We start from the raw sequence: 16,974 nt of genomic DNA on the forward strand, positions 1-16,974 counted from the left end.
GTACTTTTTAAATCTGTTTTTATTAAGCAGCTGTGACCAAACATTCGTTTGACTACAAGTATAGGAATTTCTGAATTTACATTTATATAATTTGGTCCATTTAAACGGCAGCAGTCCAATAGTAGACACACACACATCTGAAAAAGAAATTCTTTCTAGCATTTCACACGACACCACACATCACACAATGTGACAGGAAAAAGGATGGTGGTATTTTGTAGACAAGTGCAATTCATTCTTGTTATCTTAATTGGTTGCCATCCATTGCTTTAGTATCCATTCATACCACAGTGCTGTGAGACAGAAATGGAGAATGAAGGGGAGGATAACAGAGGAGGGAGGTGGAGATACAGTAGCTCGGTAAGCATCCAAATGAGAACACAGAGAGCAATGGGCACATTTGTCCGCTATCTTTTCTTGTTTATCTGTGGCCTCGAAGACCTCGTTAGCATTCACACTGCAGAACCACACCGAGGTGGCATACTGTCACTCTCAAATAACTCCTCTTTGTCATCTGTACTCTCTCCTCCCCCCTTCATCTTTAGCTCTTCTCACCCCTTCACATTTCAGTCCTCAACATCATAAACTGAACTTATATTCCTTTTTTGGCTGGAGAGGCCACAGACCAGCCTTATAACTGCGGTTGTCTTTGAGTAACTGAGTGAGTGATGAGTTACACCATTGGTCAGCCAGTCAAGTGTTGGAGTTTCTCCATTGGCCGTTGTTCTTTAAAAATGAACCAGCACAAGATGAAGGAAGCGGAGAACAGCAGCAGGACGCAGAGTGACTGTGTTTCCTGCTCCAAGCTCTGACGCTCTCAGCTCCGGTGTTAAATGCAGTGAAGTCAGCTAAACTCCTGTTTAAGCAGACACGTACCTTCTCCTCCTCTATTGTTTAGTGTGATCGACTCTCCGGCTAACAGCACTTGTCAGCAGCCGGCAAGGGAGACACTCCACAGTACATTTGGATTTTATAACTGAACTAATACCAGGACACAAGCTTTTTATTCCTTTTGACGTTTTCACATCACAAATGATGAACAACAGTATTAAAACACGAGTCTTGCGGGTAAAACATGCGACTCATGTAGGCTGTTATATCAGTTTAGTGTGGGGCAGCTGCTCTGAAGGCGTGCTTGATTTGACTGCAACTGCGGTAACCAGACAGAGATAAGCCTCCTGAATTTGCACCCAAAATGCTGTCAAAACTTTCGTTTACAATTTCCATCGCAGCCTCCATGATCATCGACCAGGAAGGAGGCAGAAAAAAGGCGCATAGAGGCATGAAGGAGAGCGCATAGATAAAGCACCCCAAATGTGAGTGAAACAGATGAAAGAGCAGGGGGAGTTAACAGATAGGTAATTAGAATAGTTATTATTTTAATTAAAATAAGTTCTCTTTCAGATCAAACATCCCAAGATATGAGTTGAAAGTGTTGTTCTTGCACCTGCATTTATAACCTTTTTTTTTTTTACTTAAACATAGCTTAACCATGTCATGTGATATGTTACTTCAGTACAATTTACCAGCAAATATTACTGGGATCACTACAGAAAATTGCAGATGAACATTTAATATCCAATAATTCGCATTATAGACAATACTACTGACTATCCTTGTAACAAACTGGCCACAGTTTTCACATATTGACCATACACAGTCCAGCCATATACTAGGTTTTGACCTAGTCTTGTTGTCTTCTCTTCTCATTCTTGTTTTACAGTGATCTGTAGTTTTACAGTGACCCTTCTCTCTTGTTCTTTATAACACACTTTTTCATGTGCCTATTTTCCAGTAAGCACTGTAAAACTTTGCTAAAATTTTCAACAGCATTCATTAGTATTCAGGCTGCTGCAATGCAGTGGCACACTTGCACCCATACTGTTACCAGTATGTTTATTCTACATCAGGTCCAAAACTTTGAAAGCACTACATCGCTAACTCACCTCTGGAGACTTTGCATACATGCATCACTTATTTGTCTCTGTAATAAATCCTTCCACTGCTCGTACTTTCCACACCGATGTTGAGATAACAGAATATAATGGAGGAGTGCAGAAAGGTTGCAAACTGGGTGAAAGAGGACAAGTGAATTGGAAGATGGAGAGAAAAATGAATCGGATGAGAAGAGCAAAAGAAATTGGTGGGGCAGATGAAGAGAAAATGAAAAAACAAGATCAAGGCAGAAAGGGAGAGAAAAACAGAAGCACATGAGGAGAAGAGAGAAGAGGAGATTTAGGGAGATGCAGCCTTCAGGAGTGGGGAGTAATGGAAAGGAGCGAAGGGCAATGAGAGTCTTCTGCATTACTATTCAGGATGCATTTCACTGCATTGCAGTGGCACACTGACACACATTCACAACTACAGTTTATAACCACTCTCTGTTACTTTTTAAGACAGATTATGGATATCTTGGTAGAATTGCAGTCAGTCGTACCACTACATTGTTGGCCCATTGCCCATGTTGATGAATATTGTCACTAAGCTACACATCATCCACAATCTGAATATAGATTCTCAGGCATCATCATGCTTTTGTTTTGGTGCCTCATTTGACTGTGATGCAAACCATTCACACACAATATCATGGGTTTAAACTAGGCCAGTGGTTGGAGTGACAGATGCCCTCCTCTCTCTTATCTCTTCTGCCAGTATTCAGTCTTTATATTGCTATATGATAAAACTTATACTAGTTAGTCATTTATGGTCCTCACTACTGTAGAGAGTTCAAGAGTTTAACTGCGGAAAAACGATAAAAGCCATCCTTTAAAAAAATGAACTGACTGTTGTGAGTTATTCTCAACACGTAGCACAGTCTGAACCCTAAATACGTTTTGTCACAAAAGCCGTTATTGTCCATTGTCAATGCATTGCAAGTTCACGTTTCATAGCAGAAAACGTTAAACGCCAGTGCTGCTCTTGAACAGAACCCGATTAATCCGTTCAGCAAATCAGTGCGCAGTATACAGGTCAGGTGATGCAGAATGGCTGCAACTGTTTTCAGCCGGAGTCTGTCTGAAAGCAAATTTCAGTGTAACTTTGGCTCAGAGTCATCTTTAAAGATGGAAAATTCAGATGAAACTGAAGAGCCCACGATGTTATCTCCTTCAGGGCATAAAAATAAGAGGAAAGTTGAATACTGAGTTACACAGAGTAACATGGAGGGCTGAGTTAAACTGAAACTCTGAGTAACACTGAATACTGAGTTAAACTGAATATATACTGATAATAATAATAATACTGAGTAACAATAAGTAACATGGAATATAGAGTTACACTATGGAATACTGTAAAATAGTTCATGTTTTTCCAGGTTAGTGCAGTTCCCAAAGAACTGATTGTAAACAAAAAAGGCTCAATAAATCAGTTCTGCAATAACGTGGTAGCTCTTTAAAAAAGGACAGCTGTGGTCTTTAAGGACACTCACATTCATGCTCAGGGGTTTTGCAGTCTGGCCACGATTTTCCAAGGTATAATCTTTTAAATACATAATATTGCCCATTCATGGGCTGTTTTTGTTGCAATTTTCAGCACTTTACCTACTTGTTTTATGTTAAAGAATGTTAAATATTGCACTTAAAAGAAACTTATCTGTCACATGGCTTTGTTTAACTCTGAAACATGAAATGTAGCGTTATCTAGCTTTTGCCAAAAATAAACTTTTAATTTGAAAAGAAAAAAAAATCGAGTAAGTTTAATTGATATTACCTGGATTGCACAATAAAAAACATAATTTATGAAAATTGATAAAAATGGAGACATCTGTTTTTGCAAGTGAACTCTTCATATGTCATCCTTTTATGAGCTACTGTATGTTCATGAGGGTCAGAGCTGATGTTTAGTCAGTACAGGCTCTGTTTATGCCATTATGGTTAATGTCAGCATATTTCATGATGAACTGATATTCACACTGGCTACATCACTAAATCAAACCAGATGATGCTCAACTGATTGTTACAACACAAATATTTTAAAACAGGAAGTGCAGGGAGGCGCCATAGTAGCAGAATGGTTACAGCACATGCCACATAACGTCTCTGGTTCGACTCCACCTGGGGAGCTTTGCTGCATGTCATGCCCCTCTCTCTCCCCCTTGTTTCCTGTCTGCTTCTAGACTATCAGCTGTTGATTAAAGCAGATAGATAAAGCACCCATATTATTACTGTTATGTTACTATCTGTTATTGCCAATATCCAGCCTTATTTGCACGCATCAGCTATCTTGTGTTACAGTACATGAAATCCTTTTTTCCAACTGTACTTGAGTTAATGTTTATGTTCATAATGCCCTCACAGAAGTTTTACAGTATCTGGAAATGGTCTCCATCATTTCATTGTCAGGAAATTTCTCCTCTTTTCTGTCAACTCCTCTGTGCTCTCTCCTCATCTTTCCCTCCTCTCCCATCTGTCTTCCTTTCTCTTCTCCTGTCTTTGGATGACAGCTGTTCGGAGCTATAGTCACACAATCCTGAGTTTTTGTGTGTCAGCGCTGGTCACACTGCAGCAGGTGCGTGTGTGTTTGAGCGCCCACACGTTTGCATGTGTTGGTGCCCGTTTGAGGCCAGACTTGCTGACTGTCGAGTGTGTGTTTGTGTGTGTGGGTAGACAGGGTAAGACAGACAAGCTGACTTTCTGTCAGCAGCTATTGATGAATTAAGAAGTGAGCTTGGTTTCCAAGAAAGCCAGGACAACTAATAGAGCAGATTATTATAAGACCTTGACCCTGGAAACCATGCAGATTAATATCCAAACACCTCTCCTCACTTAACCCCTTTAACTAGCACGACTAGCATTGCAAATTTATCAAGTGATTGATTGATTAATCAATCATTTCACTCATTAATTCATACATTAATTGACTTTATTCTAGCTCCTTCAGGCCTTACATGTATCAAAAATCCTCACAATCAGCCAGTCAATTTACTGTTTATTGAAAAACGTAATTTTAGACTTACAGTAGGCTACCAGACTGACAGAGCAGACAAATAAATCAATGAATGAAATGCTAGCCTGTATCTGTGCTATGTGGGTGGCTCCATCTGGGCATGCCAACTGTTCAACTAGGAGTGAGTGTGTGTGTGTGTGTGTGTGTGTGTGTGTGTGTGTGTGTGTGTGTGTGTGTGTGTGTGTGTGTGTGTGTGTGGGGAACTTTGTAAGAAAGCCTCTGAAAGACAGGACTTTGGAAGGACAGTATATAAAAATGTTTATATGTAAATGTACTGGAAACATACAACAGAAAGGCACTCATCAATTAATTGAAGAGTTATTATCATTTGCTGTTATTATGATACATAGACTCTATAGTGCATAGTATAGTATCATATGCCATATGATACTGTAAGATCCTCTTAATTCTATTTGCCTGCAGCCTATACCTGTAATAGTCTCAGTGCAGTACTTTGTTAAAACATTACACAGTCTGTCTTTACACATTCACAGATAGAGAGAGAAAAGAGAAAGAGATGACTAATTTCTAAGACATCACTGGCATGGAAAGTAGTCTGCAAAATGACTTAGGATTACTTTAAAATTACACAGAAAAACCCTGTGTACAAGAAAAGGTAGTAACTATTTAGAAATAACATTAAAAGTATTAAGTTAAAAATTCAGTTAAACATCCTTGTTGTTGGAGATACTATACAGAATAAGTGATACCAGAGGCTGTATCCACAGTATATGCATATATGCATAAAAGCAGACTTTTACAATAAATACAGTACATTTGTTTTTGATGTCACTCATCAGCTGTATTAACCAGAGGCACCAAAAATAGGCTTTTTACATTACTGCTACATAGTATTTTGCTGTGCAGATATACACCATCATTTAGAAAAAGTGTCATTGCTAATTTTTCCAGCTTTGTTTGACTGGAGGCCAACATGAAAAGGAAAAGATTCATTTTTAGATTTAGCCAGCTTGTGTAGTTGTTGCCTGAGTGTTTTCTCCAGGTCTCTAATTAGCTTGTGAACAGATCTCCTTACCTCTGTCCAGCTGGGTAAGTGTATGTGCATGTGTGTGTGTGTGTATCCAGCTGTATGGTCTCCAGTCTCTTATCAGTGTAACCACTGGCCCGTAGTTAACAGCAACCATCTGGTGCCCATACACATAGTTGGGTTTTGCTAGCCAGCCTTTGTGATCTAGATGTCAAAACTATCCAGGCCAAATCGCTTTCTCTTACTCCATTTTTCCCCTTTCTCTGAAATGCTTCTCTTTATTTCTCTTGTCCACTTCTCTCGTTAGTGTGAATGTGTAAAGACAGACTGTGTAATGTTTTAAAAAACAAACTACTACATTGAGACTTTATTACAGGTATAGGCTGCAGGCTAATAGAACTAAGAGGATCTTACAGTATCATATTGGCTTCTTGTTGTATTGACTGCTTATTGATGGTTTCACATTGTTGTCTTTGGGAATATTGTCTAGCAAGCTTTTTTAGCCAATGAGTTTATTGCAAGGTATGCCCAGCCAAAATGGTCACTCATATAGGATATTTCAGTAATGCGCAATACTATGCAACTATAGAGTCTATGTATCATAATTACAGCTAATGATAATAACATTTCAATTAATTGATGAGTGCCTTTTTGTTGTATGTTTCAAGTACATTTACATGTCAACCTTTTTATCTATTGTCCTTACAAAGTCCTGTCGTTCAGAGGCTTTCTTGAAGAGTGCACACACACACACACATGCACACACACTGTCCATGTCAGCACAGTGTGACATTCCAAGGAACAGTCATGGAAAGGGGATGAGGACAGGGACAGACTTGGCAACTCTCCATCAAATGGCAGTACGATCTTTCTCTCTTCTCTCTCTCCCTCTTTCACTCACTCACACACACACACACACACTGACAGAAAACTGTCACCTCTGTCACAAATGTCCCTTTAGACTCACAAGGCACTAGTTCCCACAGAAAGCTAAAATATCAGAGATGAAGAGATAAAGCTTTGTTAGTAATATGAAAAAAATGTAGTTTCTTAGTATTACAACCTGCCACTGAATCATTTGTATCAATCATATGATATAAATCTTGAAGGAAGTGACGGTTGGTGGTTTTTTGAGCTTGCCAAAAGACTGAAATATTAAACCATTCTGTGGCCAAGTTTGCCGTCTTTTTTTGCAAAGTTGCCAGCGCTTAAAAAAAAGCTGTCAGTGTACCATTGTTCGGAAACAGATGCATCAAAGAGTAAGGCTTACAGTTTCTCTGAGTGTATGTGTGTGTTTTCAACTGGTTAAGTGTCGGTGGTGCAGGGATAATTACAAGCCTCCGAAACAAGCATGTCACATCACAACTATGTCTACTGACAGCCAGTTATGCCACTACACACACACACACACACACACACACAGCGGCGGTCTGGCTAGCAGTGAGGCAAATGGAGCTTGCTTTGTGTGTGTGTGTGTGTGTGTGTGTGTGTGTGTATGCGTGCGTGCGTGTGTGTCGCAGACAACTGGTGCTGCCGGTGCACCTATTTATATCCAGGGGTCACTCGGTGCTAGACAGAGTAGACGATATGTTGTGTGTTTGCAGCCACTTTATCCTCAGAGCAACAAAACCAGTTTCTACAAACAGAGCAGATCAACTTGATATTGACTTTTGACCAGCATCCTAATAATATAAGTCTTCTACTGTATGTAATTTTGAACCGTGTAATGAATGATATGGTTGAAATCAATTTCATGAATAATAGTAATATTTTTCAGGAGCACAGGTCGGATTGTTGCAGGCACATACAATACACACGCACACACATACAGTTTCCGTGGTAACTGACAGTCATGCCAGAGGCCACATAGACTAGCTACCTGCTGTGAGAGGGGTAGAAAGAGAGGAGGCCCTTTCAACACATGGAATATGCAGTGTTGCTGAACTATTTTGATTCGTCAAGACTTTGAAACTATTTTAGTTGCAAGGATCACTCATCTCGACTTTTCATGCTCATGCATGGGAGGAGTTCTTTTGCCATACACTTAACTTTAGCAATCTGCAGACAAACTTTTCTTTATTCCCATCTCTTGTATGCTGGCAAGAGTCTCATTCAAATGTGACCCTTGAGAGGAAGTGTGCCGTTCAGTGGAACTCTATTAAAATGGAAATGGAGGCATTGCAGTAACCTCTCAAATTTGACTTGAGAGTGACCTTTAGAGTTTAGTCTTTTCTAACACACCCATAACGGCACACCTGTGCATATTGCCAAGAGCAGATTTTGTTTTTGTTTTCGTATCTGCCTCATATCAAATCCAGAAGTAAGGGTGGGGTAGTGGTAAAAGAGTAATCAGCTGAAACCAAACTCTTCCCTTGACAGCATCAGCTAGAGCTGTTCAGTAACTTTGTAATGAAAAGCTTTTGCCAGCACTAACTGTAGCTTGTTTCTCTTTTTTTTTGGCCTCGTGGCCTCCCCGTAGGCATCTATCAGCCACACCGTCTAGAAAAACAAGCACTCATAGTAGGGGAGAGGTGGGTGGGTGGATGGATGGATGGATAAGATGACTAAACAAGTCAACACAGGAATGAATAAGTATCATGGTGTTGTATAACAAAAAGGTCTTTTATGGCATGTAGTAGCCACACCCTTTGTAATAACAAGCACACACATTAAGAGATGAATATATGAATGAATAGAGGGAAAACATTGAGGTCACAATGGGCTCAGTGGGACTGACATTAAATTATATGGGAAGGTTTTAATTTGCCTTAGAGACAAGCCTAAATAACTGTCACCCTGTGTGTCTCTGCTTTCACTGTGCTCTCACTGGTTAACACTGGTCTACAAGAGCAGGACAGATGCAGATTGTTTAAAAAACAGCTCTTAGACTTTTATTAAAATCTCACAGGCAAAAAACTACAGATGCTACAGTGAGATATTTTGTCTCTGTGATTCATGCTGGGTCACTCAGACAAACACAGCCAGTGTTGTTGCACCTTTTACAACTCTGACATCAAGGTTCTCCATTTACTTAACTAGTTTTAATTCAGGAGTTTACACAAGAACACTATGAATCCTCTTCACACATTATACTAGTGAATTTGGACATTTAGTCATCAGGGTAGCTCCACAGAGTCTCAAATCAGAGCTGTTCACGGTCAGGATTCACTGTCAGTGTCCTCGACCACGTTACTGTTCAATAACTATATTAACTGAATTTTTACTCAGAATATTTGAAACCACAATTTCAGTTTTAAAGTTTCTTGTTGTGTTGATATGGCTGTCATCTTGTTCTGTCAGGATTTCTTGTCAATTTTTATTTCTTTTTTCCAATCATTTTTATTGCATCATTTATGTGTCAAATAGAAGTTTAAGTTTCTTCTTTTTAGTCCTCCAAGGACCATGGGTGAGCGTTGTAGGCCAAGTCAGCAGCCTCTTTCATTTGTTGTGTCCAGTGTCTGACAGAGTAAAAGACAATTCTGTGTGTGTGTGTGTGTGTGTGTGTGTTGTGAGTATTGAGCATGTGGGTGTGAATGAGTGAGTGGCAGCTCTGTGTGTGTGTCTCTGCATGCAGCACGGACTGTGCTGACAGCAGAATGGCTCGCTCTGTTGGAGGGGATTCACACTTCACATCAGATCATCACAATCAAACTGTCTTTAACACCGACACACACACACACACACAACCTGTTTCTGATGCACTCCACAGAACGGCACACACAGTTTCATACAAGATCTTGCTGCCCCCACCTTTTCTCTCTCTCTCTCTCTCTCTCTCTCCATCTCTCTCATGCACGCACCAGCACATGCAGACACAGACACACACACAGTAGTGTTTTGGTCCCACAGAGAAACTGGCTAGCCATACTGAGCAGCCAGACAATAGTTCTGTCAATCAATGTCAAGTCCCTGTTTAGTTGTCCAGCCTGAGGCCTTCCAGTGGACAGCTAGTTGTCCTGTGTGAAGGAAACTGACACAAGCCTCAAGAACATTTACAAGGCTCCAACTTCCCTTCACTTCTCTTGACCTGAATATGTGTGCAGTTGGTAAATCAGTGTTCGCTGATTCCCACAGTTTTCTGAGGCAGCTTGTTACTGATGTTTGTTTTAGAAAGTCCAGCAAATTAGTTTTCTCAGCAGTAAAGTCACTCCAAAATCTAGTATGAAGGTAATTCATTCACAGCATTAGCTGATTGTTATATACTATACTTCAATAGTTACGAAACAGCTTTCCATACAGTTTGTACACATACAGCAAAATTATGGTCGATGGAATTCAGTTGCATATTTTTAAGGCAAGAATGTGAGAAATGTTTATATTTTATTTGTGCTCTTTCTTTTTGATATACTAGACACCACCCACACCAGCAAATATGAAATTCAGACATCACAGTACTCAGTTTTAGTCCTCAACACTCAAACAGTGACTCTGACTGCTGATGACCATATTACGTAAGCCTGAAGTTACCCAAGAGCAAGCACGTTGGAAATAAATGAGCAGAAAATTTAAATATCTATTCCAAAAGTCTAATGTCTGCGTTTTAGCTCTCTGCTAAATGAGCTTCTTCAGTGACCTGTGTAATCAGAGGTCCTGCTAAATGTTGTAGCTTCAGTCGTGAAGTAATGGTAATTTAACTCAAACTGCAGCAAACTGTCTCAAGCTGTTTGACAGCACTGCAGACTGTTAATCCCAAAAACAGATCTAGCAGCTATAATGGAAACAGTAGGATTTTTCTGTTTGTTTCCACTGTCATGTACATCAGTGTCACTGATACATATGAAGAATGTTTGTTTCAATCTAAATCACTGTGATGTTGCTCCTTGACCTTCCTTTCTTACTTCTTGCCTCCTGCCATCTTCTTACTGTCAAAACTGTTGTTGCACTATTATGTCCTGCAAAGAATATTTTCATGTGGCTGGTTTGATCACCATTAATATTTTCTATATGTCTTGACCTTTGACAAGAAGCTTTAGTGTCTGTTTGCTCTCTTTGTACTTGACCTAGTTGGGACTCTACAGCATTATGTGTGTATTTGTCTCCCTTATTTATTCAGTAATTATAGAGGTTTGGTTGTATGGATAAATGGATGATTTTTACAATCCTTGCATTAAAAGCTTATGTTTTTTATGTTTTTCAGGTGGGACCAGAGACATTGGATCAGCGTTGACCAGGATGTGTATGAGACATCGCAGCATAGAGGCTAAACTCAAACAGTTCTCCATGTAAGGAACATTACACACTTGCCCGTTTTCCCTTCTGTTCTTCTCTCCTAAAACACAGTACTACTGACATTTAACAACATATAGGATTGTATATGATGTATCACTTGTGCAGTTTTGGTCAATGCTTGGCTGAGATGTAAGAGGGGTTGGGTGGGAACAGGGATTTCATCAGGGTTATCATGTCAACACATCCCATCATGGAGGCTTGGTCGAGCTAAATAAAGAGCATTAATAGGAAGTTCTTATGACCAACAAAACCTTCCTCTCTACCAACACTAAAGCCTTGTCACTTTCAAGTGATCCAACATTTCCTTACAATGGGACACAATGTGATAAAAAACTTTTAGCACCATAGATTTTTTCAAACTGTCAAAGATAAAACATTCTTGCAATGTTTCCTATATTAGTAGGTCACAGTTAGCGTACTTTGACCCAAGCTAGTCCTAGCAGTGCTACTACAATAAACCTGTAAAAGTCTATATTTGATATCTTGACATTGTGCGTGTGTGAGCGTCTATGTGAGAATGCCCCTTGTAGTGGAATACTGGGAAAGAGACGATTTGTCTGTCAACACAAGCATCTATAATGTTCCAGGATAGTCACACACACACACACACACACACACACACACCACATCTGTCTAACATACACACACACTACTCAGACAAGGGGGCTCTCTAATTTCGGATGGCATTTCAGTAGAGATTCCACTTGGATCTCCATAGCAGGGGCTGTACAGAGGGCGGCTGTGGTCACCACCCACCCACTGATACACACTTTGGGGAAATGTCTCCAAGAGGGGGGAAGTCTAATTTTAGTTTCAGGCACTAAGCCTGCAGCTGCCCAACTCTCACACTCACAGCCCCTTAAACACCCACACAAATACATCTTGGAAGATTGGCACAGTTGGGTAATGATTGACAGACATGACTGGACAAGCTTCTTACATCCTCCTGTGACACACAGTCAGACATAAAGCAGACTTTTCTTTCTCTGCCTGTCTGTTTTTCTCCCTCTCTCTCTGCCTGTTAATAATTGACAGACAAGAACATACACTATACAGACGGAAAAGCAAACCAGACCTAATGATTTTATTGTCAGACAGTCTGACTGCTACTTTAATCAGGTGACAGATATACTGGTAAACCCTGCAAAGTGAGTCTGTAAGATATGAATAAAATGAAACATCAAAGCGGCTTATATTTAGCATTTTCTCAGTTTTGAAGAAATGTGTATAATTAGGTTGTTCAGCCAGATGTTCAGTAAATAAAAATGTATTTTGGATAGCACATGTCACTGTTGGAGTTCATTTAAAACACTGGTTGGTTTTAGAATTTTTATGAGTGACAAGTTTAGATTTTAAAAGGTTAGTCATGAATATTTACCTATAAATGATTTAATTGATCAGGCTGACCTTGGATCAGGAGTGAGTAACCTACTGTTTTCACAGGGCCTTCCTGGAGGGTCTGATCAACCCTCTACAGGAACAGATGGAGGAGTGGAAAAGAGGAGTCAACACTTTGGACAAGGACCATGCTAAAGGTAGGACAGACAAAAGTAATCACACACAACAACAGAAACAACACAAGTTGCCAAGTAATCTGGACTTAAAACATAGTTACCTGTGTTAAATGTACCTTAACACCAAGCTTCTGCACAGTTAATTTGATTTTTGACCTTGTCCATCTGAAACAGAGTACAAGAGAGCTCGGCAGGAAATCAAGAAAAAGTCCTCAGACACGCTGAAACTTCAGAAGAAAGCAAAGAAAGGTAAAGAAACTTTTTTTTTGTATAGAAAACCAAAGGTTAGATGAATTAACCTAAATAACACCACTAAGTGCAGTTTATCTGCTAATGATAATGGAGACTTTCATTTTCGGATACTGTATTTATTGAATCAAATCAAGTGAAATTGTGAATTAAATCTAGTCCTTGGTGAAACGGATCTCTCCCCCTCTTGACTCTTAGTTGCTCAGTTTGCAAAAAAGAGCACCCTCCCTTATGATTTATGATGACCAGGCCACGAGATGCAGATTTTCTTTGAGTGGTTGCTTCTCTTGATGTATGGCTGACATGAAACAGTCTTGTACTAAATCACGCACCTGTACACCTGTAAACCTTTGACCACAGAGTATGAAAACCAGAAGATATATATACCACAATATATCTTGTTATCTTGTTTTGTTTGTTTTGCTTGCATAAAAACTAGTTTGTGATAGGAATTATATAAGTATTGGCTGCTAAACCATTGAAAGATATCCATGTCAGACCAGAGAATTTGTTCTGTGTCAGCCATCACTAGCCAGATGTTAGTTAGATGTAGTTCGTATTGATCTATACAGGGAATCTTGTGTACTTGCATCATGTTTACCCAGAGTTGTTGATTACTCCACAATGCTATAATTTGTTTTACTTGAGCAGTATTTGCCTGGGCTTTGATAGTCAAACTAAGATGAACACATTTTAGTGCACTGGATTAAAGCCTCCTATCTGCAAGAAGCCTGCTTTAAGAAAGTCCTGATTTTCCTTTTGATTATTAAAATAATGAAACATGTCTTCAAGTTGTAGAAACAACTTGTGGAGAAAAATGTCATATTTTATTTCAAATAGGGAAATGGGAAAATCTCCAAATTGGATATAACGGATTTTCATTCGACAGCAGTGATGTGTGTAGAAGTTTGTCCTTACTGATTAAGACTTGTGCAGATCTGGTAAGGCTAAACATTACCTTACTTGGTAAACACTCAGAGAGGGCAGAGGCTTTTTCCCTCTGCAGTTCTCTTGGCTCAGGTTCTACATACGCATTCACCTACCTAGAGGAAAAACTAACATACACAAAAAAGGAATTAGATTAATGTGCTTCCTGTATATTTTGCGATGTTGAGAGTTTCAGGTTTGAATAAGTGCATGTCTCACATTCCTTAAGTCAGCAGATGGAGGAAGAGGTGCAACAAACCTTTGCAAAAAATGAATCAATGCTTCTAACTCTTACTTTACAGTAGATTTGTTAATTTTGGTATGTAATTTACATTGTACATGTTGTACAGATGTTGAAATATTAACACTGCTGCATAAGGCTTGTGTTGCTCCCCTATAGCTCTCTGCATTCAACAAAGTGCTAGTTTAGACACTGTAGGACATAAGATAGAAAGATTAATAATTCAAAATGTTTGCAATATGGTTTCATGTCGTGTTGCTCCCCTTTGATGTTGTTCAGCAAAGTAATACTTTTCTTTTGAAATAGATTGACTTCAGTCTAGTTTAATACACTGACCAATCCACAGGCATCCAGACACACACAAGGCTGCAACTTTAGGGCATAGTTTAGTGTTTAGTGCTGGCACTCTTTCAGTTGACTTGGATCTTTTTCCTCTCCCTGTCCCCATGTGGTTCTGATACCATCCGTCTCCTAATGCTGCACTGCAGCTGATACTCTAGGTAAGTCAGTCTGTGGAATTGACTCCCTTTCCAGGTTGTTGCTTATGCTCTAATGTCTAACCAAGTATATTGGTCGCATTGTGAAGGAGCCACCAAAAATCTAGACTTTTATGCAAATAATCAATACTGTGGATGCTGTTAAATGTTGGTATGCTCAATTTTCCTCTACAGATATGGCATCCAAAGTTTACGGTCTATTGTTGCCACAACATACTGGCATAGTCAGATTCATACATAGTATGCTGCTTATGAATCTGTTGTCCCCTATAGGTTTTTACCTAAGGGTAACAGAGACCCAGGGTTCATCCTTTCTACTGTGACTTCCTCTGCCTCCTCTCCTCTGTCTTCTTATGGATTCTCTTGTTCACGCAGCAGGCTGGCCTAATTATCAAATAATCCAGATGTCCTGGGTTCAAGGCCTCATGTTGGTAACCACCTGAAGTAATGATGTTCCTGACATTTCATTAGAAAATTTTTGTATGAGATCAATTAAGTATCACACTAATGTACTAATATGCTGTGGCCTGACGGCGAAAGACCGTAGGGAATGTAATAAAAAGAACGGAGGTGAAGTGGAGGCCTCAGTAGACTTTTGATGCACCCGGGTCTTAACTGGTCCAGTGGGTGGATCTTTCTACTGACTGGTCCAGTTCTGTAGTGTCACATTAATTTCTACAAATTTTTGATCATTTTTGTGATGTCCGCCATATGTGTTGTCTTAGCTGGCAATGTTATGTTCCTTTTATTCCTGTTATGTCTTTCCTTTAGCGAGCCATCCATTGACACAATCAATAAAAGAAAGTGTTGCTAGAACACATCTTTAAAATAATAATAATGCTTTAAATGCTTTTACTTCTTTTGACTGTCCACAGTACAGCATTGTAAATGGGCAAACAACAAAAGCACAAACATTGAACTTTGCAGTACATTTATAGTCGTTAATGGGTTTCAATTGTGGGATGTACCTCTGTGTGGAAGCAAGTTACTAAAGAGAGAAAATAAAAACATATTACTGCCGTCATCTGGCAGAAACAAAGTTAAATAATAGTTCAATTTTCTTCTTTAACGGAACTAAATTTCACTTTGTTTGGCAGCCATCTTTCATTCAGGCATCTTGGGGATTCTTACCTTGATGTTAGGGAGGACAACATCCAGAAGCAAATATTTCACAGAGTCAAATGCACCCATACATACACACAAACACATTAAAATTTCCATCAAGGGAGCCCAGAGTGCTTATTTGTCATTCTGCACCTGGCTCGCCAAAGAAGCCTTTAAACTCACTGACCTCTATATCACAGAAATACATACAAATATTTAAATCAAATTCATGTGTAGGTTACTTAAAGTAATCACAGTACTTAGAAGAAGAGCACTCCATTTACACACAGAAATAAGTGCCCATCTGTCTGCTTGTGTTGTGAGGAGATATCTGATGTTTGATATGTGTCTTGTGAGGGTGTTTTTCTGACCTGAGACCCTGGCCTTGCTAAGAAACAGCCTATGACTTCAACCTAATGTAATCATTGGTCATGTGAAAGCTGGAGCGGTTAATCTCATTTGCGTGTGTGTGTGTGTGTGTTCGCGCGCGCACATGTACATGTGTGCAGACTGTGGGCCATTTCGACCCCCACCATTCAACTTGGCTCAGTCACTCAATTTCTGGCAAGTTGAGTTTGGTAAAAACAACTGTAGAACATGAATCAAACTCTAGGTTGATTTTGTGTTTCTAAGCCCAAAATTTGTGATAAATAATACATTGTACAACAACTATTTGTCCTTAATTGAAAACAAATGACTGAAATATCTTTCAGGTCGGATTTGTTTACAATGCAGTCAGTGACCCTTGACCTTAAACTGACTAAACTGGCGTTAAAATGTGGTTGAAGATAAAAGAGGAAGTAGCAATTAGGGCTTTGTCATTCGCATAGTTCTAACAATACACAAGTTATGGCACACGGGACGGGAATGTGTACAAACCGAATAACAGCCCATAGCGGAGACAAAGTTGTGACATTCAGCTCTTAACAACCCCTCTGCTTCCCACAAGCTGTCATTTCATGCCAGGATGTGCGTGCATTATCTGACATGAGTACAATACACAGTATGATTTAAGTTCCCTTGTTGGGACTGATTTATGGGGATTAACTAAGAGGAAAACCTTAGTACTCTTATCCATTATTTAGATATACTTGGACTGTAACTACTGCCATTGAAGCAGACACTTTATAGCCAACCATGCATGACAGCGGTGGTACACAGTAGTATATGTGCATCCCTGTACGCATGTATAACCCTCTCCATCCCTGCAATTACGCCCCTTACATCAACACTAATGTCTGTCTCAACCTGAGTGAGTAATGAGTATTGCTTTTGGTCGAA

The 16,974-nt window shown here is 39.5% G+C and overlaps 1 protein-coding gene across 7 annotated transcripts in view; it reads left to right on the forward strand.

Moving 5' to 3' along the window:
- LOC121905449 (protein MTSS 1-like) overlaps positions 1-16,974 on the forward strand; it is a 56,616-nt gene that overhangs the window by 25,942 nt on the left and 13,700 nt on the right. For 4 of the 7 annotated variants that reach the window (XM_042423673.1, XM_042423677.1, XM_042423674.1 and 1 more), the window contains exons 4-7: positions 11,070-11,154; positions 12,605-12,696; positions 12,850-12,924; positions 14,581-14,592. In XM_042423673.1, coding sequence (XP_042279607.1) covers positions 11,070-11,154; positions 12,605-12,696; positions 12,850-12,924; positions 14,581-14,592 — 264 coding nt within the window. The remainder of the gene's footprint in view (positions 1-11,069; positions 11,155-12,604; positions 12,697-12,849; positions 12,925-14,580; positions 14,593-16,974) is intronic. The other 3 variants (XM_042423676.1, XM_042423679.1, XM_042423675.1) reach the window with 1 other exon arrangement.

The sequence above is a fragment of the Thunnus maccoyii genome, chromosome 10 (assembly GCF_910596095.1).
Source record: "Thunnus maccoyii chromosome 10, fThuMac1.1, whole genome shotgun sequence".
Classification (NCBI taxonomy): domain Eukaryota; kingdom Metazoa; phylum Chordata; class Actinopteri; order Scombriformes; family Scombridae; genus Thunnus; species Thunnus maccoyii.